The 23,854-nt window shown below is 41.8% G+C and overlaps 3 protein-coding genes and 1 long non-coding RNA gene across 8 annotated transcripts in view; 2 read left to right on the top strand and 2 right to left on the bottom strand.

The window, feature by feature from the left end:
- On the bottom strand, positions 1–13,052 carry LOC147127437 (uncharacterized). The gene is made up of 6 exons (XR_015084498.1): positions 11,440–13,052; positions 8,653–8,787; positions 8,480–8,559; positions 6,067–6,252; positions 1,362–3,959; positions 1–191 (listed from the first exon to the last, which is right to left on the bottom strand). It is a non-coding gene; the product is annotated as an uncharacterized LOC147127437 (long non-coding RNA).
- Positions 1,637–10,089, top strand: LOC147127438 (cyclic nucleotide-gated channel beta-3-like). The gene is made up of 19 exons (XM_086021415.1): positions 1,637–1,684; positions 1,781–3,330; positions 3,607–3,649; positions 3,861–3,981; positions 4,626–4,780; positions 4,857–5,171; positions 5,247–5,455; positions 5,964–6,014; positions 6,096–6,182; positions 6,271–6,335; positions 6,417–6,539; positions 7,997–8,138; positions 8,438–8,597; positions 8,680–8,777; positions 8,859–8,942; positions 9,043–9,161; positions 9,276–9,428; positions 9,536–9,686; positions 9,761–10,089. The coding sequence occupies exons 2-19, from the start codon at positions 3,208–3,210 to the stop codon at positions 9,776–9,778; spliced, it is 2,217 nt and encodes a 738-aa protein (XP_085877541.1). The 5' UTR covers positions 1,637–1,684; positions 1,781–3,207; the 3' UTR covers positions 9,779–10,089.
- Positions 10,219–16,510, top strand: cngb3.1 (cyclic nucleotide gated channel subunit beta 3, tandem duplicate 1). 2 transcript variants are annotated; one of them, XM_086021417.1, is made up of 18 exons: positions 10,219–10,704; positions 10,884–11,028; positions 11,158–11,209; positions 11,515–11,622; positions 11,706–12,005; positions 12,084–12,292; positions 12,362–12,412; positions 12,504–12,590; positions 12,670–12,734; positions 12,926–13,048; positions 13,653–13,794; positions 13,887–14,046; positions 14,143–14,240; positions 14,804–14,887; positions 15,007–15,125; positions 15,808–15,960; positions 16,171–16,300; positions 16,386–16,510. In XM_086021417.1, exons 2-18 carry the CDS (start codon positions 10,924–10,926, stop codon positions 16,419–16,421), a joined length of 2,022 nt encoding a protein of 673 aa, XP_085877543.1. In that variant the 5' UTR covers positions 10,219–10,704; positions 10,884–10,923; the 3' UTR covers positions 16,422–16,510. The 2 variants fall into 2 exon arrangements, with proteins under 2 accessions (XP_085877543.1, XP_085877542.1); XM_086021416.1 differs by having other exon boundaries at positions 10,222–10,704; positions 11,459–11,622.
- Positions 15,452–23,854, bottom strand: part of nsmaf (neutral sphingomyelinase (N-SMase) activation associated factor) — a 14,192-nt gene continuing 5,789 nt past the window's right edge. Inside the window, exons 6-32 of one of the 4 annotated variants that reach the window (XM_086021413.1) lie at positions 23,817–23,853; positions 23,631–23,681; positions 23,420–23,491; positions 23,253–23,300; positions 23,115–23,167; positions 22,868–22,997; positions 22,705–22,776; positions 22,511–22,619; positions 22,082–22,258; positions 21,847–21,926; positions 21,518–21,608; positions 21,359–21,422; positions 21,098–21,149; positions 20,776–20,896; positions 20,388–20,519; positions 20,277–20,319; positions 19,748–19,914; positions 19,408–19,519; positions 19,276–19,334; positions 19,144–19,211; positions 18,754–18,821; positions 18,550–18,673; positions 18,397–18,480; positions 17,875–18,025; positions 17,394–17,496; positions 17,172–17,281; positions 15,452–17,037 (exon numbers count right to left, since the gene is read on the bottom strand). In XM_086021413.1, coding sequence (XP_085877539.1) covers positions 16,943–17,037; positions 17,172–17,281; positions 17,394–17,496; positions 17,875–18,025; positions 18,397–18,480; positions 18,550–18,673; positions 18,754–18,821; positions 19,144–19,211; positions 19,276–19,334; positions 19,408–19,519; positions 19,748–19,914; positions 20,277–20,319; positions 20,388–20,519; positions 20,776–20,896; positions 21,098–21,149; positions 21,359–21,422; positions 21,518–21,608; positions 21,847–21,926; positions 22,082–22,258; positions 22,511–22,619; positions 22,705–22,776; positions 22,868–22,997; positions 23,115–23,167; positions 23,253–23,300; positions 23,420–23,491; positions 23,631–23,681; positions 23,817–23,853 — 2,473 coding nt within the window. In that variant the 3' untranslated portion in view covers positions 15,452–16,942. Of the gene's footprint in view, positions 17,038–17,171; positions 17,282–17,393; positions 17,616–17,874; positions 18,026–18,396; positions 18,481–18,549; positions 18,674–18,753; positions 18,822–19,143; positions 19,212–19,275; positions 19,335–19,407; positions 19,520–19,747; positions 19,915–20,276; positions 20,320–20,387; positions 20,520–20,775; positions 20,897–21,097; positions 21,150–21,358; positions 21,423–21,517; positions 21,609–21,846; positions 21,927–22,081; positions 22,259–22,510; positions 22,620–22,704; positions 22,777–22,867; positions 22,998–23,114; positions 23,168–23,252; positions 23,301–23,419; positions 23,492–23,630; positions 23,682–23,816; position 23,854 lie in introns of those variants that run through there. The other 3 variants (XM_086021412.1, XR_015084497.1, XM_086021414.1) reach the window with 3 other exon arrangements.

A 23,854-nucleotide genomic window follows, 5' to 3' on the forward strand; every position in this document is an offset into this window, starting at 1 on the left:
GATCGTAAATAAAGTGCTTGACTAAAACACACGTGTCTTCTTGTCTGCTTCAGTCACAAACAGTTCGTGTTTTAGTTTCAAGATGCTTTGTCGATAAAGCCAACTCTGCTGGGAGGTTGAGCAGCGTCTCGTCTCGTTAGTTGGGGGGAATGGGTGGGTCGCAACTGGTCCGAGAGGTCTGTAGCCATCACCTGCAACACACAACGAAACATGGTGAAATCAAATTGAATAATATTAACTATTAATACTATTGCAGAGAAAAATGGGAAGACTTTCCGAGGGCCCACCAAAGTATTACGTGTCTTTGGGAATATACACCACCGCTCATCCAACACACCCTATACCCCCCCCCCCAAACCACCACCTCCAAACCAAATTTACCAGTGTGTGCGTGAAAATGATTAACGAGAATAAACGACAACCAATCGCCACCAAAATTCATGTGAACATCTCAACCTGTGCCCACACAAATCTCTTGAAATATCAAAACAAATCGCCTCACTGTTGTATGTTTTCTTCTTTGAGTGCGCACCTATGGAGAAGAAAATGGTAATGTCCACAAAATCTCAAATATTGGTGCGATCATTTTGCTATTGACAAAACAAGTTTTTTTTTAATTGACTTTTTTTTTGTTTTTTTTGTTTTTTGTTTTAAACACGATTTCGGACGTTTTTACATTTCAATTCAATTCAATGACCAAAGGTTAGTCTTAAAGTCCCACCAGACAAAATCTGCTTTTGTTAGTGACGAAAAGGTTTCGATAGCCTTCTGAAAATCATGACAAACCAGGGTTTAAATGCCCACCAAAAGAAAAGCGATCGACGAAAAAAAAAACTGTCCACCTCTTGTTCACTGCTAGCTGTTGCCATGGTTACAAGGCACGCACATCGCAGTCGTTTAGCATTTTGAAGGTAGCTTCACATTTAAACGCAAAAGTGCTGACCTTTCCCGTGTCCTCGTTAATAGTTATTACAGAAGAAGATAATTATAAAACACCCTAGACTGCTCCCCGTGTGCTGTGTTTATTTAACGTAACATCGGTGATCATTTGGGTTAGCATGTCTTCCTTTTACTGTATGATAGCATTTAGCTAGTGGACGTTCGTTGTTTAATCACTTGTTCTACACGCCAGTGTTGCATGGAACAATAGCTTGGAGTGACAAATAAACAACTTGAAGTAATAACGTTTGCCTCTTACTTGTACAAGTGGTTCAAGTGCCCTGCCCTGAGATAATCTTGCATGTAGTAGATCAATGAGAACACGTTAAGGTAATTTGCCTGAAATCAGATGACTGCTACTGTTTGACTATCGTACAGACTTGTGTACTGTACATACATATTTGACAAGATCGATATCATACCTCGATTACTGCATGGTCAGTAATCCAGTCTTCTGTTGACGTTTCTAAGGATCCAAATCTCCAATCACACGCAATTTCCGGCACACTCGCCTGCCTGTCTGAAGTCTAAGTGTACTTCTCCATCGCTGCAAATTGGTAAAAGTCACTTAAAACTTGCAGTCGCGTAAACTATCAAAATATTTACACTCACTAGCTGCATTCGCAAAGAGGAAGCGCGCATCCGCCGCATGGGATTCTGGGATACAATTTTACTACCATGGACAGAGCACACGATTGTGGAAAAAAAACAAACTAATTTGATAGAAATCACTCATATTTGTACGGTAGGTCTTGTTGTAGTGTTTTGTCTGATTTCCAAAGAAAAATGTTTCTCCATTAAACAGGCCTCAGTTAATTGACCGTCTAAATTTGTCTTGTAGGACAAGAAATCTCCTGAAAAGGAGAATGTGAACAAACCTCCGGGTAAGTCTTGATATTTGAAATGAAGTAATGAGAGGAAAAGCTCCTGTTTGAGTCGCGTAAACTATCAAAATATTTACACTCACTAGCTGCATTCGCAAAGAAGCGCGCATCCGCCGCATGGGATTCTGGGATACAATTTTACTACCATGGACAGAGCACACGATTGTGGAAAAAAAAAAAACAATACAGAATCCAATTTCATGTTTGTATTTTTATGCAAAATGTGTCATTTTATTTTTCAAACCAGCTAAAATTGTTCGTTGTTTTCAGATTTGAGTTTCAAAATAGGAAATATAATATATATATATATATATATATAATATATATCAGCAGCCATGTCAATTTAATGGGCCCGGGGCGTTCAGAATCACTGGTTGCGCTGGCCGAGCAACGTCAATTATATTAGAAGAGGGACTGTTTAAAAGTTCAACTGCGGTGGTCCTTTGTGATGTCAGCATTGTCCGTCCACTTATTGGTCCAACTCCCTACGATGTATTAATCACTTTCGCAGCACTGCCAAGGCCCTAAGCCTGACAATCAAGTGCTAATTAAATTAAACAGAGGAGGATCTCACAACATATCCCCGCATCACTGGACAGCGGTTAAAACGGAGAGATTTGGGGAAAAAAATGCATCATATTCTTCTCACTCCGCTCTCACAATCCCATCCACTACACCTGCGACAACTTAGTGGTCCCACTGCTCAAGTCAAACTGCAACTGCATCACAATGGCATTGTGTTAGTGTGGCAAGTGGACACCAACAGCACAAAACAAAAACCATACATGTTCAGTTCAGATGGAGTTTCGTATATCATGAAACAATATTTGTCTCTGATTAACTACAAAAGGACACGAAAGATCTGAAAAAGGCCAGTTTGTGCTAACAATGCCGCAGCGTCCGCCAACCACATGGTGTTGTCTTTCTTTCTAATATGTATTCTATTTTATTTTATGTAATACAGAGCAGTGATTATTGTTTTCAGTGGCTGATGAACAGATGAAATCTTGGAAATCCAATCTTGGCAAAAGCATTTGCAAAATGTATATGCAGTGACTCCTCACAAGGTACATCTTACGTACTCTACCATGTGTGTCCACATATTGTGAGTGTCCCGTGTGAGCTTTAGTGGTCAGCCATAATCCTCTTGGGATCTTCTATGAGATGGTGATGGGCTTAGATGTCACTTGTGCTGGTGACGGGGGCTAGTCTCCCTGCAAGAGTATTAGTGATGCTAAAAGCAGCAACAGCACTGCAACCGACTCATTCAGAGAAAAAGAAGAAAGCAGCATAGAAGAGATCTTCCACCTTTTTGGAAATCAACACATTTCAAATCAGGGTCACCGCAGGAAAAAAAGGCACATGCCCCTTAAGGTGCGTGGATATGTTTGGTAAATTTAAGGGGATTCTCAGTGGCCCGCGGCCACCAGCCAGCAGCGGACCTTCTGACCCGAGTCGAGATCCAGCACCGGCTCCTGCTCCTCCTCCAGCTGCAGCTGAAAACAAGGTAAAAATTGAGTTTAGCTAGCTTACCATTTAGTAGCATTTTTGGTATCACAGTTGTAGTTTGCAGCAGTACACATCATCATTCTGAAAGGTAATTCTGTCATTTTCATGTTGTCAAACACTACCAAGATCCTAATAATGTCGCCGCACAAATTTGATAGAAATCACTCATATTTGTACGGTAGGTCTTGTTGTAGTGTTTTGTCTGATTTCCAAAGAAAAATATTTCTCCATTAAACAGGCCTCAGTTAATTGACCGTCTAAATTTGTCTTGTAGGACAAGAAATCTCCTGAAAAGGAGAATGTGAGCAAACCTCCGGGTAAGTCTTGTTATTTGAAATGAAGTAATGAGAGGAAAAGCTCCTGTTTGATTTGTCTCTGCAATTTTATTTGTTTTATTAGAATCCAAGCTGAATTTTAAAAGTCTATTTCCATGAGTAGTCATAGTCATCATTGATTAGTCATTTATATAAAGATTACTACCTTAGCCCACTAATTAGCATATTAATCAATTAAATAAATAAATCCCAGATCCGGCACCGGCACCGGCACCGGCTCCAGCTCCAGCTCCAGCTCCAGCTCCAGTTCCAGCTCCAGCTCCAGCTCCAGCTCCAGCAGTAACAATGAACCCTGATCAAATTGAACCAGAGGGGTAAGAAATCGTTTTTTTCCCTCCGATATTTTATTCCCACATTCGAATATTATGCAGTAAAAGAAGCAATGACAGGGACCCATTTGTTGTATATTTTGAATGACTGTATTTTTCCTCTCACCCATATTCCAAAACACACTCCTGCTTTATCAATGACGAAAAAAAAAAAAAAAACAGTATCAATTTAATCACTCAGTGTAGTTAATTAACGAGATTGCTGGGCAAAATGACAAGGAGCGACGGAGAAGGACCTGAGAGATGAACACAGTATGTGAGATCTTGATGCCCCCGGGGCAGCATGCATATTAACGAGACGATGAGCCCAAAGTAGATTAAAAGCTTTTGTGATTTAAGAAGCTCACCATGGCCGCTTCTGGCCCCGCAATATAAATCAGCTGGTGACAGGTAAAGACAGATATAGCTGATCCTTGCACTTTTAAACACTTCTCTACATGAGTGGCCCTGTTGTTCTGTTTTAATGAGATGACACAGATAGGCTGACCTGTATCGTTGTTGCCAGCTTGGTAGTAACATCTTAGCTCCCTTTATCGTCATCTTCCAATCAAGAGCAACATTTTATAAACTGCTCTTGTTGTTTTCCATGATGCAATACGTGAAAGGGAAACTGTATTTGATGTATTCAGAAAAGACGAAGCCCCGCCTCCGCCCGTCGTCATCAACCCGTATTCAGACGGGCAGCTTCGCGCCATCGTGAAGTGCATGAGAGAGAGGCTCGCTATCTACAAGGAGAAAGTAACCGATCAATACGCTTCATCGCCGGAGATCACCCCCCCTGTCAGTGAGTACCAACGCCTGGATCGACCGCTTCCTCGCCTTCATTTCCGTCACATATCCGACCATGTTTGCGCTTTCAGCGCCGCTGCTGCACAAAGACCACTACGCTCGAGTCATGGAGGAGAGGAAAAGGCAAGCGGAGGAGGAGCGGATCAAAAAGGAGGAGGCCGAGGTGAAGAAGAAGGAAGAGCAGGAGAAGAAAAAGAAAGAGAACGAGCAGAAGAAGAAGGAGGAGGAGGAGAAAAAGAAATTGGAGGCAAAGGAGGAGAAAGAAAAGGCGCAAAACTTGAAGGTTGTTCTGAAGGAGAAAATGTGGACTTCTGTGGATTTCTTTCTCAAGCCCTTTGAGGATAGGATGGACTCCGTGCTTGGGACGACTATTGACCCTTTTACAGGTGAACACAAAAAACAAAAGCCAAGACTCTTTTGGCGGCATTCGCTTCAATTCTTGTATCCGATCGCCCCCGTAGATCGTCACTACATTGCCTGGTTGAGTGTGGTGACTCTTGCCTTCAACTACAACACCTGGTTCGTCACCGCCCGTCTCTGTTTCCCCTACCACACCGACTGGTCTACCCCTTACTGGTTCGCCATGGACCTGCTGGCTGACTTCATCTACCTCACAGACAGCGTCATCTTCCAGCCCCGCAAACAATTTGTCAAAGCGGGAGACATCATTGTAAATATCACACTCGAGGGAAGACGCAACGCTCTTGTTAAAAGTGGAAGTCAGCGCAAACATTTTTTTTTCCCCAATAATATGTTCCATGCAAGCCCACTAGTTGAAACAGGCCATTCGGATAAATATTGCGTATGTGGATTAAGTGTTAATCCACTTGTTTTTAGCCATCTCCGGGGGCGGCCATTTTGTCTTCTGTCGACTGAAAATGACATCACAACTGCTCACAACGACCAATCAGGGCTCAGATTCAGAAAACAGGTCAATTGGTCGTTGTGAGCAGTTGTGATGTCATTTTCAGTCGACAGAAGACAAAATGGCCGCCCCCGGAGATGGCTAAAAACGAGTGAGTTTTGCTACTTTGCTTGTATTCCACAAACGCAAAATTAATCAGAATGCATTGTTTCAACGAGTGGGCCTGCTGGGAACATATTCTTGAAAAAAATATGTTTGGGTTGACTTCCCTTTAAAATAAAAAAAATTAAAAAATGCAATTTTCTTTTCCCAGAAAGACAGAAACCTGGCAAAGCAGAATTACAGAGAAACAGAGAGATATATGGTATGATTTTCTTTTTTTTTTTTTTTTAATATAATGACCATTGAAGGCTCACCTGATCTGTCTTCTCATTGATCTCAATAGGCCGACATAGTGTCCGTCTTGCCCTTCGACTTACTCTACATCCAGTTTGGTTTCAAATCCATTTTCCGAGCCAACCGCTTGCTGAAGGTGACTATTCGATTTCTTTATTTTTTTCCAAAATGTGTTTTCGCCGTTCACTCGCTGCCGCCGTTGACATCTGAAAAACAATTCCAAGGTCGATACATTTTTCGAGTTCAGCGACCGCCTGGAGAGCATCATGGCAAAGGCTTACATCTGGAGGTAAGTTGTCGGACGGCAACTGAACGATTGATTGATGGATGGCGGGACGGAAAGAAAGTAACGTCTCTACCGTGCTGTTAGAGTTATTCGCACCATCGGCTATCTCCTCTTCATGCTCCACATCAACGCCTGCCTGTACTATGTTGCTTCAGACTACCAGGGCATTGGTAAAACCAAGTGGGTCTACTCTGGACTGGGAAGTGCGTAAGTATTTCTCCATTTCAAGCGGCACTAGCATGTTTTCGTTTTTGTTTACATTGTCTTGAGTGTCAAGACAATTGGAGGACAGAGAGAAGGACATTTCAATTTGTGGTTGAAAATAAAGGCTATTTTGCAGATGGAATGAATGGCTTCTGTACAAAGCAAAGCAAAGGAAAATATCTAAACCGTATTGTATGTTCTATGTTTGCTGCCGTGGCTGCAGTTACCTCGCCTGCTTCTTCTATGCGGAGAAATCCTTGCTGATGATCGCTGAGTTGCCTTTTCCTGACACCATGTTTGGAATGATGTTTCAGATGGCAAATTACCTTTTTGGGGCGTTGTTTATGTCCATCATTCTTGGCCAGGTAGATTATTTATTGGAATCTTTTGAACTTGTTTTCTTTCTACTACGAGACGTGTCAGAAAAGATTCAGGACGGATGACACAAAAGATGGCAAGGCAAATATATCGTATTGAAAGAGCAGCTGTTTAAAAGCCACTGAAGTATTTGAAGCTGGAATCCAAAGAGCCCCTCAATGCAGAATCCTCCAAAGGCTTGCATAAAGACATATTTTGGCGTAATTTTCAAAACTTTTATTCACTGACAAAAATGCTATGCTACTTTGAAAGGTTCAGACGGATGGAGTGCAATCAAAAGTATTCAAAGTAAAACTACTGGAATCATGTTAGTTGAGATCACGACAAAATACACTCAATTAAAAATCCTGAGAGATTTTAGTGAGCTACAGGCTATCGCGAAGGTCAAAGTTCATATCAGTATGCGTATTTTCTGCAGTGTCCTTATTGCGAATTGGAAGCAGGGACTACACACGGGTTTTGTTTTTATTTAATTGTTTTATACTTACTATATTAATATTGTGATTATTTATATATTTCATAATTAGCAGCAAGATACCAAGGGAGTAAAAAAATTTAAATTAAAATAAAAAACAGCAATTTAAGGCCATGAATGGACTGCATATTCACTCATTGAAAGAACAGCCCATAATTGTTGACTACAGTATATTGACTTGCAGGCCCTTTAAAGGGAAAGTCAACTCAATTTTTTCATTACAATAATATATTCTATGCAGCCCCACTAGTCTTAACTTGATATTATATAAATTAAGCAGCAAAATCCACCTGTTTTTATCAATCTCAGGGGACGGCCATTTTGTCACTTGCTGTCGATTGAAAATGACATCACAGTTGCTGAGCGCTCAGGTGACAACCAATCGTGGCTCATCTTCGGTTAACAGATGACCCGTGATTGGTTGAGACAAAATGGCCGCCCCCTGAGATGGCTAAAAACAGGTGGATTTTGCTTCTTAACTCATATTCCAAAAACGCAATTATAATCAAAACGCCATGTTTAGACTAGTGGGGGAGCATACAACATATTATTGTAAAGACAATTTTTAGGTTGACTTCCGCTTTACCACCCTCCCCCCTGTCTCCAGGTACCTGCGTTGTTACTACTATGCTGTCCGCAGCCTGATCAACATCGGGGGTCTTAATGAACCCCACACCGTCTTTGAGATAACGTTTCAGATGACAAACTTTTTCACGGGCGTCTTTGTGTTCTCCAGTTTGATCGGACAGGTAAAATAGAAACGCATTCTCCCTGTAGAATGGACACCCAATAGAAATGGAATCCTCCGAACGTGCCCATCCTCACCTCATTATCGCGCCTCGGTAGAGTAGTTGGTAGACAAGACAAACCAACCCATTTAGGAGTGACATTTAGTTAGCCCCATCACTACCCTGTCATCCATCACTCAAATATTGCTCAACGGCTCCCTGTGGCCTCTTGACTGCCAACAACTATTTCCAAAAGCTAAATGTACTTGAGGAAATAGCGTCTATATATTTTTTCTCACTATTGATTCTCATTGCTTCAGATGAGAGATGTCATTGGTGCAGCCACAGCTGGACAGACTTACTTCCGCTCGTCCATGGACAGCACTGTGGCCTACATGGTCACCAACCGCATCCCCTCTTTAGTCCAGAACCGAGTCCGCACCTGGTATACGTACACCTGGGATGCTCAGGGCATGCTGGGTGGGTGTGATTTCATTTTTATGAAGGAAAAGACAAGAGAAAAAAAAAATATTACCGTAAATTTTGCTCCTGATGCCTCTAGATGAGTCCGAGCTGCTGGATAAGATGCCTTTGGTGATGAGAACCGCCATCGCTGTGGACATCAACCTGACCACTTTTCAAAAGATTGATCTCTTCAAGGTGGATGCATCTAGAAGTATTTGGAAAGCACATAATCAGTCGTATTTACGACTTATGAGACTAATGCATATTTTCCAACAGGGCTGTGACCAGCAGATGTTGGTGGATATGTTACTGAGACTCAAGTCCATCATCTATTTGCCAGGAGATTTTGTCGTCAAGAAAGTATGTTTGGGATGTTTTTATGGATTGCAATGGAGGACCAGTCTTTTGCTCCATAGATCATTTTGAAGAATATATATATACCCCTCTGATTTGTCTGCAGGGTGACATTGGTAAAGAAATGTATATCATCAAGAGTGGAGCAGTGCAGGTGGTGGGAGGACCTGACAACAGTATTGTCTTTGTCACACTTAAGGCTGGCTGTGTATTTGGAGAGATCAGGTTAGTCTATATATTTGTGTGTGTATAGTGTGTGTGTGTGTGTGTATATATATATATATATATATACACACAGTATATGCATACTATACAATATATGTATTTATGTATTCTCAGTCTGCTGCAGTCATCCAAAGACGGAGGGAACAGACGGACAGCAAATGTCAAAGCCTACGGCTTTGCTAATCTTTTTGTCCTCGAGAAGAAAGATTTGTTTGATATTCTCGTCCACTACCCAGAGTCTCAGAAAGTGCTGGCCCGAAAGGGAAGGTGAGACCAAGGCATGTTGTCCTATTACAACTGTATGCCTATATTTAACATACATTAATCTATTGTTCGGATATCTGTTGACGTGATGTATACATTTGCGTGTAAAGGAAACTAATGAAGGCCAAGGGTCCAGCAGCAGCTAAAGCGGAAGAGGAAAAGAAGAAAGGACTGGCACTCTTTGGACCCAAGCCGCCCACACCCAAATTGCTGCGAGCCTTTGGTGGAGGCTTTAACAAAAAAATGATTGAAAAACTCAAGGTAAGGTCACGTTACGGTTTGTTTACATTCTATCTTGTGAACGTCATCTAAACTTTTTTGTTCTTTTGCTCTAGTCCTCTGCTGCCAGTTGAGAGACACTTCAATTGATTCATTTTACCAACTCCGTTTTTGGAGTGTATTTTTTCTTTTTTTTTTTTTTTTTAAGCCTCATATATGCTTATTTTATACTGAGAGACAATTATACTTTGTACTTTACTGTCAATGCATTGGTTGCATTTACACAAAAATATCTTCCCATGTGTCCCAGCTTGCTATATATTTGATGTATAAATGTACTTTCGCGTAGCCGTCTGTTTGTCTGCATTCATTTCCTGTCAATACTCGGTGGTTGTAAAATCCTGACAGAGGCTATGTAATAAATGATTACAATATTTAACTACAATTTATCGTTGCATTTTTTTGCTAGTTTTTGTGTGCGTGCCTGCCAGAGAGAGAGAGAGAGAGAGGGAGAGAGAGAGAGAGAGTGTGCTGACCATAATCCCATTAACCAGACTGCGACCTCTTCTGACATGCAGGACCAAAATACATTTTGTGGGGTTTTTTGTTTTTTTTGGGGACTCCATTAAGTGAACTTAAAATGTCCTTGTCATTTAAGGTTCCTGATTATATTACCACTTTTGATGGAAATGTTAATCCAATTGCTAACCCAACGAAAAGCAGTTGACCTTTCTTGGTACTGACTCTAGCGACGACTGATCTGGTGACAACAGTGCCAAGGGAAGGGCAGCGCTCAGCGGGAATTATTCGGGTTCAAGGAATTAATTGCGTCAGCCCGCTGTTTGTCGATGTGAGAGGCAGACAACACCAGTCTACCAGCCGGGATTCCTCGATGCACAAACGGTTGTGTAAAAAAAAAAAAAAAAAAGGAGGAGAACATCATCAGATCTTTTGACACAACTCTGCCATGTTCGCGAGGTTAAAGGCGTTAGTGGGGGCCCCTGAGCCTCCACCAGCCCGGGCTGCTCCTGTGCCTTCTCCAGCCGCTTCCCCAGCAAAGGTAAGCCTTATTATTTTTGGAATGTGCTCCTAAACGTATTTGTCTTGCCTTCAATTTGGCTTGTGACCATTACATTTTCAGCAATAATTGACAAAGAGCACTTTTTTTTCAACGCACTGCTAACATTGCAATTGATGGAGGTGATTCTGCTCGAAATTGGCTTGATTTTGTGTCAATAGCCTCCTGAAAAGGAGGAGGAGACTGCCCAACCCAAGGCAGATGCAAAGCAAGAGGAGAAAGGGAAAGAGGAACCAGAAAAAGGAGAAAACAAAAACGAGGAGGAAAAGAAAGAGGAAGAAGCCACAAAAGAACAGCCAAAGCCAGGTAAAGTAAGATCTCTTTCTATCAGGACTGACTTGACTTTTGTTTACAATTTATTCATAATGCCGAAAGAGATTTTATCTTACGGAATGCTAATGGCTATTGGATTTTTATTTGATTTTTTTTTCCCAGTCCCTGCCCCAGCAGCTCCTGTTGATCCTGTCAACCCGGAGGGAGCAGGAGGGTAAGAAGACTCTCTTTGTAAATAAGGCCTGTCCTCCTTGGACATAAGATGACCATCACTCTTTTTTTTTTTTTTTTTATAAACTATTGTCAGAGTATTTGTGAGTCTGTGACTGTCAAACTGCAGGAGGGATTATAAGATACTAGCTGCTTTTGGCTAATAATAGTTAAAACATTAGCGTCAACGTTTTTTTTTCCTTTAATGCAGAAGATAAAATAATGTTTTCTCACTTTTCAATCATATTCTCAGTGAAGAGAATGCAGCAACACCTCCTCCACCTCCTGTTGTCTACTTCCGTTGCACAGACGACACCCTCAGATGGTTGGTCAAAACGATGAGGGAGAGGACGGAGACGCTCAAAGAGAAAGTCATTGATCCGTATGCCAGCTCCCCAGAAATCACCCCGCCTGTCAGTAAGTTTGGACAAAAACAATCAGCACCTCGACACACAGCTGGCTGCAGTGTCACTGGACCCACCGCTCCTCTTCCTCCTCAGCGCCCATTCTGAAGAAGGAGGAATACCACCGACTGAAGGAAGAGGAGCGGCGAGCAAGAGAGGAAGCAGAAAAGAAGAGGGCGGAGGAGGCAGCCAAAAAGGCGGAGGAGAAGAAGAAGAAGGATGAGGAGAAAAGGCTGGAGGCGGAGAAAAAAGCAGAGGAGGAGAGAATGGCACAAGAAGCCCAGAAGAAAGAGAAGATGCTCCCAGATATCAGTTTCGCCTGCTTGGATGTTCTCTTCCGACCCGTAGAAGAAAAGCTGGATACTGTCCTGGGATGCACCATTGATCCTTTCACAGGTGGGTGAGATCCAAATACCGTAAGCGAGCAAAGAAATGCCATAAAAGAGCAACATAAAAACATGTTTGGCTCCTCAGATCGGCGTTACATCGCTTGGTTGACCGTTGTGGCGGTGGCATACAACTACAATATTTGGTTCTGCTCGGCCCGCTTGGCCTTCCCCTTCCATAATGACACGGTGAACCGATACTGGATCCTTTTGGACATTCTGAGTGACCTGGTGAATGTTGTAGACATCATGGTTTGGCAGCCTCGGCTTCAGTTTGTCAAAGCTGGCGATATTATTGTGAGTGAAGTGCTAATGATGGCGCAATGTAAAAAGACAACATCTTTAGAATGAATATTTTTCTTACAGAAAGACAGGGCCATGACGAAGGAACATTATCGGAAATCGCCTCGCTTTAAGGTATTACGTGCGGTGAATGTACTTGACTCACAGAAATGTTTTCTCATCTTTTCTACCTGATTGTTGTCCTCTTTTATTTTGTCCCGTGTAGATTGACATCATCTGTGTCCTCCCCTTTGACCTTCTCTGCCTATACTTTCAATTCTCTACCGTTTACAGACTCAACCGCTTCCTCAAGGTAGGCAGGCCACTGATTGTTCTTGTACCCACAATTTAAAAAAAATATTTCCATTCTTGTTTGTCTCTCTGTGGCACAGATTGAGTCTTTCTTTGAATTTAGTGATCGACTTGAGAGTATCATGGCCAAAGCCTACATCTGGAGGTAAACGCTATAATTGTTTCCGTTATCAATCATTCTGGGGGCCTCACTTTACTACAAGCATTTTTCATCCAAATATGTATGACAACTTTTGTCAACAGTAATTATTCCGAATCATAACCATTATTTTCTTGGGTGTTTTTCATCTTTAGACTCATACGCGTTATTTTGTGGTCTTTCTCTTTTCTACAAAGAGTGGCTCGCACCACCGGCTACCTGCTCTACAGCCTCCATCTCAATGCCTGTGCTTTCTATGTTGCATCTATACATCAGGGCCTTGGCACCAGTACGTGGGTCTACAATGGAAACGGGACGGCGTATGTATTCTTCATATTACATTGACACGTGCAATATACCGGTATATATATATATATATATATATATATATATATATATATATATATATATATTAGCGCTGTCAAGCAATTACAATTTTTTAACTAATTAATCGCAAAATTTTCCATAATTGTTCGCGATTAATCGTATTGTCCAATGACAATTTTTTACAAAGCTCGGAACCGATATTTACTTGAGAAATATAAAGTGAGAAAAAAAAGTCTACTTTGATACAAAGACTGTTCGGATAGCTTTTTTTTTTTTATCGTTGAATACGATGCTTTTCCGGTAATACACAACAGTTGAACGATACACCAAAGACGTACAAATGGTATGCTATTTGAATTTGCCTTTGCAAAATGCGTAAATTATTTTGGATTTCGCCAATGAGCCGTCGAGCAACTTTCTAAAGTAAAACTGCGTAAGAGTCGGTCTTCGAGACAGTGACTCTCCTCTAAGTTTGGCTGCAATGTGAGCAGATTAGCTGCCACAGGAAGTAAATAAAACAGTTATTTAATGCGTTATAAAAATGTGTGTTTTTAAATATTGTTCCTATAACTTTGTTCATGTTTATTTTTTTCACAGGTACATACGATGCTACTACTTTGCAGTGCGCAGCCTGATCAACATCGGCGGGCTACCCGAACCTACAACCACCTTTGAGATAGCCTTTCAGATGACCAACTTTTTCATTGGTGTCTTTGTGTTCTCCAGCCTGATTGGCCAGGTCAGGATCAGTTAAAACATTATGAGTGAACCGCTGTCGTATTTCTTTTCATATGCTTCTCTGTAACATTTTTCATCTTTCTAAAATGGTAGATGAGAGATGTCATCGGAGCAGCAACAGCAGGTCAAACATATTTCCGGGCATCAATGGATGGCTGCGTAGCTTACATGAACACCTACAGAATTCCAAAGTATGTCCAGAACAGAATAAGGACCTGGTACAACTACACCTGGGCTGCTCAGGGCATGCTTGGTAAGCGCTCTCAGAACTATATCTTGGAATTATTCATCAAATGACCAATATAAAATACAGAAGTAAGGCAGCGTTGAGAATGTTTATTACCTTCAGATGAGTCCGAGCTGCTGGATAAGATGCCTCTGGTGATGAGAACCGCCATTGCTGTGGACATCAACCTGGCCACCTTCCAGAAGATTGCTCTCTTTCAGGTGACTCGGCATTAACTCAACAGACCGAGGCTTTGGCTGCTTTACTTCAATTCTTGTCGTTGGAAACTTCCAATGAGAATGAATGAAAATACGTGGAATCAAATTTAAATATGCAAAATGAAGAGCCGAAAGTAAGCAAATGCAAACTACAAAGTGATTGTGAAACAATAAAAGAGTGAAATCAATGTTCACTCGTGGAGATATTACTTTAACACCAGGCCATTAAATTCCACTTTCAATTGGTGTGGGGATGTCTATAGGTGGAGACAGAACAAATACCACAGCCCACATGTCGACAACTTCACCAAACACATGCAACATATGAAAAGATAATTCTCTGTGCACTGCAGCTTTGCTTACCTTTCGGAGTTAATACTTCCCCGTAGTCCGTGGCTGGACTCTGGACATCGCTTGAAAATGGCAGGCCTTATCCATTCTAACTGCCAAGTTGTTGGTGGAAAATTCAGTTTGAGGATAGTTATGATGAAAATTAGCCTCATATGTCTGGCAAATTTTTGCATGCTCATTCAGACACATTTTTGAAAAAAAAATGTTTCTTCCAGGGCTGTGACCAGCAGATGTTGGTGGACATGCTACTGAGGCTCAAATCCATTGTTTATCTTCCTGGAGATTTTGTTGTGAAGAAAGTGAGTACATTTACTCTGTCGCATCTCCACACAGGACACACTTGACTATAGTGACTAGAAAGATGCCACGCTAAGAGAAGGGCCAAGAACAAGACTATATGTCCTAAATCTCGCTGCAGGGTGACATCGGTAAAGAGATGTACATCATCAAGAGCGGTGCGGTTCAAGTGGTGGGAGGACCTGACAACAGTATTGTCTTTGTCACACTTAAGGCTGGCTGTGTGTTTGGAGAAATCAGGTTAGTGTGCTTGTTCATACACCCGGGTTTCAGTACTACTTAACTTAAAGGGGAAGCCAACCCGAACATATTTTTTTTTTCAAGAATATGTTCTATGTAAGCCCACTAGTTGAAACAAGGCATGTCTTATAAATATTGCGTTTGTGGAATAACAGTTAATCCACCAGTTTTTAGCCATCTCAGGGGGCGGCCATTTAGTCATTTCTGTCGACTGAAAATGACATCACAACTGCTCAGGGCTAAGGTAACGCCCGTTCTCTAAAGCTGAGCCGTGATTGGTCATTACCTGAGCCCTGAGTAGTTGTGATGTCATTTTCAAGCGCAACATTAATCGGAATGCCGTGTTTCAACTGCTGCTCGGAACATATTCTTGACAAAAATATGTTTGGGTTGATTTCCTGTTTAACTAAAGCAATTTTAAAAAATATATTTATTTCTCAAATTGCAACAACATACATAATTCAAAAATAATGATTTCCAATTTAATTTGAAATACAATTCTTGTTCTTGGTGTATTTCGACGAAAGCAAGCATTATTTATTGGTAACATTTCACACTAGAATGTATTATTAGACTACAAAAAAAAATAAATATATATATATATATATATATATATATATATATATATATATATATATGAAGTATATTTCTTGGGTGGTTTGTGTTTCAATTTATCTTTCAGTTTGCTGCAGTCTGCCAAAGATGGGGGGAACAGACGGACAGCAAACGTCAAAGCGTACGGGTTCGCTAATCTCTTTGTTTTGGAGAAGAAGGATTTGTTTGATATCCTGGTGCACTACCCGGAGTCTCAGAAGGTTTTGGCCAGGAAGGGAAGGTGAGTCATGTCTGAAATGCCCAAGAGGCATTTTACATGAAGTGTTTTGCTACTTTTGTTGGAGCCATTCTGTTTGTTTACAGTCTTTTTTTAACTACCGGTAAATGGTCTTAGTGTGTACACAAACACTTGCTTAGGCCATTTATTTTCTTAATACTGATTACCAGGATGCAAATATGTATATTTATGTCAGTGTACATTTGTCCTAAGGAAACTGACCAAGGCCAAAGCTCCTCCAGCTGCTAAAGAAGAGGAAAAGCCAAAAGGTCTGACTCTCTTTGGCCCAAAACCACCCACGCCAAAGTTAATCAAAACGTTTGCCAACCTACGCAAATTTACGGTAATGCCACTCGGTTTTTATAAAGTGGTGCTCGGTCATGTCTACCAAACCAAGACTTTTATATTTTCTTATTTGAACTTTACAGAAACAACAAGAGGGAAGAGGTTCTACTGCAAGCTGATTCATTGTGGACTCAACGGATTGATATTTTTAAAATGTCTATTTTGTGACTTGTGCTTGAACCTGCCTATAAAAAATAATGCGAATGTGTCTTTTTAAACTTATATGACGGGTGTCAAGAGACAGCACTGACGCGTTGGACTCGACGTTCACACTCATGTACAGAAATGCGATAGGGTTTAAGTATATTAAAGCATAAAAGAGACGGAAAATGTTTGTTTTTGTATCACTTGATGCAAATAAACATCTGAGCAGCATAGAATGTAAGCATCGCAGGTATTGCAAAAATGCCCACAGTATAGAGCTTAAGAAACACAAGATGTTTAAAAAAAAAAAAAAAAAAAATGTCATGGACAAAAATGCAATTGGACATTTGTCTCTCACTATACAGATAGCAATACACTAACATGGACCCGTTGTAATGATTTGCTGAAGATTAAGGGAGGGGGAGGGGGGCGTTTACGTTTTCCCCTTGCCTTGCATCGATGGCTTTCTTCCAAAATATTCCGCGGAGTCTGCGCTCTAATTGTGCAGCTTCCAGTAGATGATCTCTCTGTCCTCTCCGCCTGTGATCACTGTGGCACACAGCTCATTCATCCACATGGCTGTGACTGCACCTGAAGTACACAGGACACACACACACACAGAATTACTATATTATTTTACAAACACACAGTATATTACCATTTCTTTTACTCCACTGTGTCACTGGTGCATGCGTGTGCGTGTTTGCTGGGGGAGAGAGATGCACCTGAATGTGCCGAGATCCTGGAGGTGACAGTGTTGCTCATCAAGTCCCACAACAGGAGGTCACCCGACTGGCCCCCGCACAACGCCGAGTTTCCGTCCCAGCAGAAACAGCTGATACAACCCAAACGAGGAGTATTTTCATTTGCGGGAACGGTTATTTTCATTTTGAGCAAACAGTGATTTTTAGAGTGTCATGTTTGCTTAGTGGACAAGACGACGTTACCGGAGCTCCTCGTCCGATTTCACAGACGAAATCACCATTCCCGTCTGAACGTCGGTGACCTTCATGAAGGAGTCGGCGCCAATGCTGAGGACATGTCGACTGTCTGAATAGAACAAACCACTTGACTGTTCGCTGTCAGTTGTTTGCTTCCTTCCAGTCTGGTTAAAAGTAGGGCTGAACGGTTATGGGAACGACTTTTTGCAGTGAAGTATATTCTGAAAACTGAAATACAACAAATGTTGTAAATTGGGCACATTTTTCCCATGATGCCTGGCTACGGTGGCCTGTTAAACCAAAAAAGGCGCAACCATCCTAGAGTTAGTTTGATCCATCACTGACGCGAACCGCACAAAGTCTGGACAAACAATCCTCGGTCCATTTAAAGTGGACCAAACAGTGCAGGTGTGAAGACAGAGTTTTCTTGCAAGTGCATTTTAGCTAGTTGTTAATTACGCCTTTCCATAATTATAACCCAACTGACCTGGACTGAAAGACACACAGTGGACGGTGGCAGCGTGGCAGTCGACTTGCTGCAGGGTTCCGTACGTGTCCGTGTCCCAGATGGTGACGGCCCCGTCTTTGCATCCGGACACCAGCAGAGTCCCCGAAGGATTCAGTCCAATAGCATTCACCTGGATTTTGGACAGTAAAACTATTAATATTAACTATTACTAATCATTACAGGAGGAATGCCAACGTGTTATTGTTTGCATTTCAAGGTTACTTGGTTTGAAAAGACATTCACTGGCCACAATACTATGCACTGTACACATTCCAGAATTCTCCCTGACAGCATCAATAATAATATAAACATCATTCGAAATTCTTTACGTCCCCCCAATATTTTGCCCCTCTGATGTAACTAATGTATACAACAGTAACACTAAACTGTAAACTGAAAGACTTTAATTAAACAGTGTTCTACTGCTATTTATGGGGGGATATTGAACTCTTAAGTCAAGGTATTTGCCATCAAGTCATGATTATTATATAGCCAACTCACCCCAGCGTCATGTTCCAACTCAGCCAGCAGCTCGAATTGGGATCTCTTATGACCGCGCAAAACATGAGGATCACACTGCCACACCTGAAATGTAAACAATGACAAACAATCCGCACTGCTCTCTGCCCGCATACTTTAAGTGTCTCTTCTCACCTTGACGGTAGAATCCCAAGACGCTGTGAAGAGCTTGTCGTTGGACCAAAGCACTTTACTGACAGCGTCGTCATGACCCATCAGCGTGTCCTGTCGCCTCCCATATGGGATGGAATAGAAATAGCTAGAGGGCAGGAAAGAGCAGGTGAGCAGAAGACACAAAAATTGAATGAACAGAAACTGGATTTGCTGTGTTGTACGTACACATTGTTGTCCCACGAGGAACACACCACAATTTGACCATCTGCCAGCATCAGGCATGATGACAAGGCCTGAAAGACAATTGAGAGGCTTCAATTCCAATTTAATGCGATCTCCATGTACATTTCAACCGACCCATATCCGATATGTGTTAGACTCACGGAACACGTAACATAAACTACATGCACTCACACCCAATTTACGTAAAGGTTTTTGTTTTTTTTTAGCATATTGGCAAAATGGAGAAAAGAAAGCCCAACATTTTCCTGAACTAATTTCCCCTAATTTCCTTCCAAAACAAAATTAAACATTATTTTATTTTAAAGGTTTTAGCCCACCACCCCACATAGATGTAAAAATGTGTTACTTTTTTGCTAAAAGTGAGCTACTTACCATATTGGAGAAAGACATGCTCCTCTGAAAGTCCTTCAACTCTTTGGAGAACATCTTAAGCGTTGAGTCTGAAACACGGTGGAGGAGAAATCAACATAGGGTGACAGACATATCGACAAATGTTACTTGTACCTTGGGATGTGCTGAAAACAGACGCTCCATCTCGGGTAACAGTGATGGCGGTCACCGCCCTAACGCATTCATGACAATGTTATGTAACCAACAATCAGCAGGTTAACCACGCAGTGTTCTGAACTCACGTACTCTTTATGGATCTTGTGCCTGGAGGCTGGCGTCAGACGGCCCATGTTTGACCACGCCAGCTTCCGGCTCTCCTCTGTCAAATCCTCGAAGGAGGAGTCCTCATTCAGAGAGCCTGGGAAGCACACAAAACATTCACGTTTAAGAAGTGAAATGCAGCATGTATTCAGTAATGCATTGGTAGCACATGGTCTGATCATACCCCCTAAACAAGGGACATCTTTGCAGAAATGTTTAAGCTTAATTAAAAATTTGCAACTCCCTTACATACTCACATTACTACTTATTTGACCCTAGCTACATCAAACGAATTGGACGCCCTTTCCGAGAAATGAACTCCAACCTGGGGTCAGTTCGCTGATGGGTGATGTGAGGCTGGAGCTCCTGGTGATGTTCTGCGACCTTGCCATGATCCTCTGAGGATGAGGAGTGGTGAAGAGTTGCGTGGGAGTCTGACCAAATTCGAGTATTTGTGTCAGCATGGCCACCCGCTGGTCAGGGTCCTCGATACTTCACAAGCACACAATGTGGCAACGAAAGCGCCAGTTAAGTTCCCGACTGCACTTTACTTTTTCCACATTTTGTGATGTTAGAACATTCTTCCAAAATGGGTTGAAAACGGATTTTCTTGAAATTGCTTCACACAACACCCCATCATGACAATGTTATACATTGCTAAATTTCTTGTAATTTTGATGATAGCTAACAGCATACGAAAACCACAAATTCAACATCAAGAAATGATAATATTACATAAACAATCAGTCAAATGCATTTTGACTATAAATGTAATATTTTTTTTATCTACAGTTGCTATTAACATCCGCATTTATAGTAACTATTCATGTTTAATTGCGCACTTAGCTTCTTACCTGTCACAGTCGATGCCACCTTCATAGGTCAATGGGTGAAATACTAAAAGATGACATCACCGTTAGCTGATGCAACATTTTTACGGATTTGATGATGACGATTTATTTTACCATTATGGGCCTCGACCGCTTTACTTCCTCTCTGCTTGAAACCAAACACCAAATCGATCCACTCGTGCAGGTGCTCCGACACATACTGACTCTCCAGCGCCATCTTGTGCTTCTGCAGGAAATCCCTCGCATCTGGAGCAGAGTGAGCAGAGATTCCATTTGGAGTCCTTCACAAGCTCATATTATCAGGCATCTCAAATGTCTTCGATGCACCACAAGGATTGATGATTCGGCAGCTATAATCGAGGACACACGAGCGTGTTCTTCGCAAAAGTGTTTTGTCATCACTCAGCGATAGTTACTTCGAAAGACATAATGGGCGTATGATATTTTTGGAGCACGCGTCTGTCCTTGCGTAGCAATATTCAATTCAGGAACAGGAAGTGACCTAAGGCCCAGGCTGGGAGGTGGACATCGCCGACAAAGCTTCCGTTCTGCCGTCGACCCAGCTCAAGACGAAGGTGATTTTCCAAGAAGCTAGCATCATCTCCATAAAACTCCGGAATTAACTGTGGGATAAAAGACGAAAATCATTACAAGCACCAAGGGAAACCATAGCAAAGTACAAATTATACACCACTCGATCCATTAGTTTTATGGACTAAACCAAAACATTCAGAAGAACAACATCGGCAAATTATACAGCATTAACATCTGACTAAAGACAATCTTCAAAGTATGTATTGCAGCTGAGCAGAAAAATATTGTACCTCTTTAAAGTCCGTTGCCCCCTCTAAGCAGTTTTTCCACGTTTCACCTATGCTGTAAGAGACAAATGCATCATTCATACCGGCAATAGCAATATGATGACTTAGAGATGAAATATTTCCTTTCAAAACGTTTCCAGAGTTTCAGTCTAGATTGCAGCAATACATGCATTCTAAATACAGCACATTTAACACAAGGCCTTAAATTCAATGAAGCGAAAAATGATTCAATGACATGCTTGTAATCACGGCAAAATCATTTACCTGTTAAACATGCGATCTGCATGGTCAAAGCGGCCGTTCTGCAGACACAACATGTGTTCTGGAGCTGTTGGGAAGGAAAACAAAACACACGATTAAAAAAAATTATGTACTCGCTATATATCCGGAGGTTTTATACACAACGTGAGGCGTGTGACTGACCCACTCTGACCAGGTAGAAAAGGACGTAGCCGGGAGACGAATAGTGGCTGCCGTACATGAAGCGAGGCTCGGGCATGCCTCTGAAGCGACACTGAGAGAAAGAGATTGCTAAGGTCACAAAAAGTCACTTGTGATCCAATCGTAAGTCAAAACCACTGACACATATTTTTATTCAAGTGATGTGAGTGTCATGCACTGCAATTCTGCACAACTGAAAATTACGACGACAACGATAAAAATGAACGGTTCCGAGCATCATCCTTGTACAAGCTAACCACCTCCAGTACAATATTACATTTCATCAGATTCTGCGCGGGAGTGGATCTCACCATCAGCCGGTCCAGGCGCTCTTTGTTTAACGCTCCAAGCGGTTTGCTGAGGTCCCTGAATGTGGCTGGATTCGCCAGATCTGAAAGACATGAGGTAGGATATCGACTCATTTTGTACATATTTTGCATCTTTAATATGTGTGACGGTAATATTCCAACCGCGGCACAATATCGACACATGCTCACGACAAGCATTACAGTCCCCGTATATAACGGGTATTACTGCCGTACACACCCAGTTGTGTACTTGCGTAGTCGGCAATGACCCAAGGGAAGACGGGGTACTGGGAGAGGTCGTTGCAGCTGCGGTCGGCCAGGTTGTTGAGGTGGAGGAGATACTCGTAGTTACTCAGGTGGCCGCGCTGCCACTGCAGCATGTAACTCTCTGCTGTGTGCTCTGTCATGTGGTTCTCTGAAAGAAAGAAAAAAGAAAAAAGAAAAAGTGAAACAGCACTCATGATTGAGCATGATACGAATTGTGGTTACCGTTTTTATGTTATTAATTTATGTCCGATTTTTACTTATGAGCGGCACGCATTGTTTCGTTAAGAGGGTTTAATTCACGTGGCAAATGAGGGAGGGATCGGATTCGGATTCTGTTGTGTCCAGCAAGAGGATCGCGATCACGGCTGCGGATTTATTCATAGCGTTGCATTTTACTCACCAAGGAATGTGGCAATGAAATAATAAATTTCATCTCTGTCTGCCGCGTTGTAAAACTTGAGATAGATGTCGGAGCAGAAGTCGTTCTCGGAACAGAACACTTCCAGCCCCTGCACGAGAGAATAGACACGTGCGTGGAAATATTCTGTTTGTACACCAGGCGGTAGTGCTTGAACTCGGTGGAGTTGAACTCACCAGGGGTCTGAGACCATGTCTTCTTTTGTAGATCCGCCTGACTTGATGCAGTTTGATCTGAATAACTTGCTCCTGAAGGGCGAGAGGAATGACATCATTCACTGCAGCCCACAGGAACTCAGACTATAAGAACCCCCACTTTTTAGCATCTCAGCGAGCTCACCGGATATCCATTGAGTGGCTGAAAGTAGAGATTCTCATCTGTAATGCAGACGTGGCCGGGATTGGATACCAGAGGTAGGACCATCTCTACCGCACACTCCATGTGAGGCTTCTCAGCAACACTCTGAAAGCTTGACATCGCAAACGACTGGATCAGACGTTTATTTTCTATTTGCGCATTTTTATTTATTTTTTTTTTAGCACAAAACACACATCTCAATGCTAAAAATACATTACACGGCACATACCACAACTTGTCAAACGATGTCCTTGCCAGTCGGGACTGAAGATTGGCTGTAATCTAGAGCATAAAAACACACGCGAGGAAATTGGACGGCGTGATGGCTACTGTTAAACCGACATCAGAGTGCGTGCCGTGAACTCACCATTGCAGTTTGGTCACCAAGCTTTTCCAGACAGGATGCTCTGTGCAGCTGGAGAATAAAAACAAATACGAGCAGCCTTACAACATGTAGCAGAATAGGTACGCACGCTCAATTCCATACAGCTAAATTTACAGCACTTTCTATATCTTTCAGAATGTGCCACATACTTGATGTAAAGTTTGAACCACATCTTCTGTTTTACGCCACACTTCCAGTTGAAATTTCACAGTCTTCATGCCCTTTCAGTTAAAGGAAAAACTTTTAGTTAGTTTAGTTACAGAAAATCACACTTGTCTTCAGGGTGTTCATGATTTAATTGCCACAGCAAAAAGAGCAAAAGCACACTGATAGCCAACAGCATTTTCACACCAGACTTACTCTCTCATTTCTGTAGGGTGAAATGATACAATTTTCTTTGATGTAAATAACCTGCAGCGACAGGGAGTTTAGTTTTATTTTGCGCAGTTAAAACTGGTCAAGTCGGACATGAAGGGAAAAAAGGGAGGTCCATGTAAATGCATACATCTTCAATTAGGCATATTTTATGTGAGAAGATAACCTTACCTGTTCACACTGAATTGAAATGGAGGATGGTTTGGGTC

This window comes from Filicampus tigris, chromosome 21 (assembly GCF_054856515.1).
Source record: "Filicampus tigris isolate MCC_2025a chromosome 21, RoL_Ftig_1.0, whole genome shotgun sequence".
Classification (NCBI taxonomy): domain Eukaryota; kingdom Metazoa; phylum Chordata; class Actinopteri; order Syngnathiformes; family Syngnathidae; genus Filicampus; species Filicampus tigris.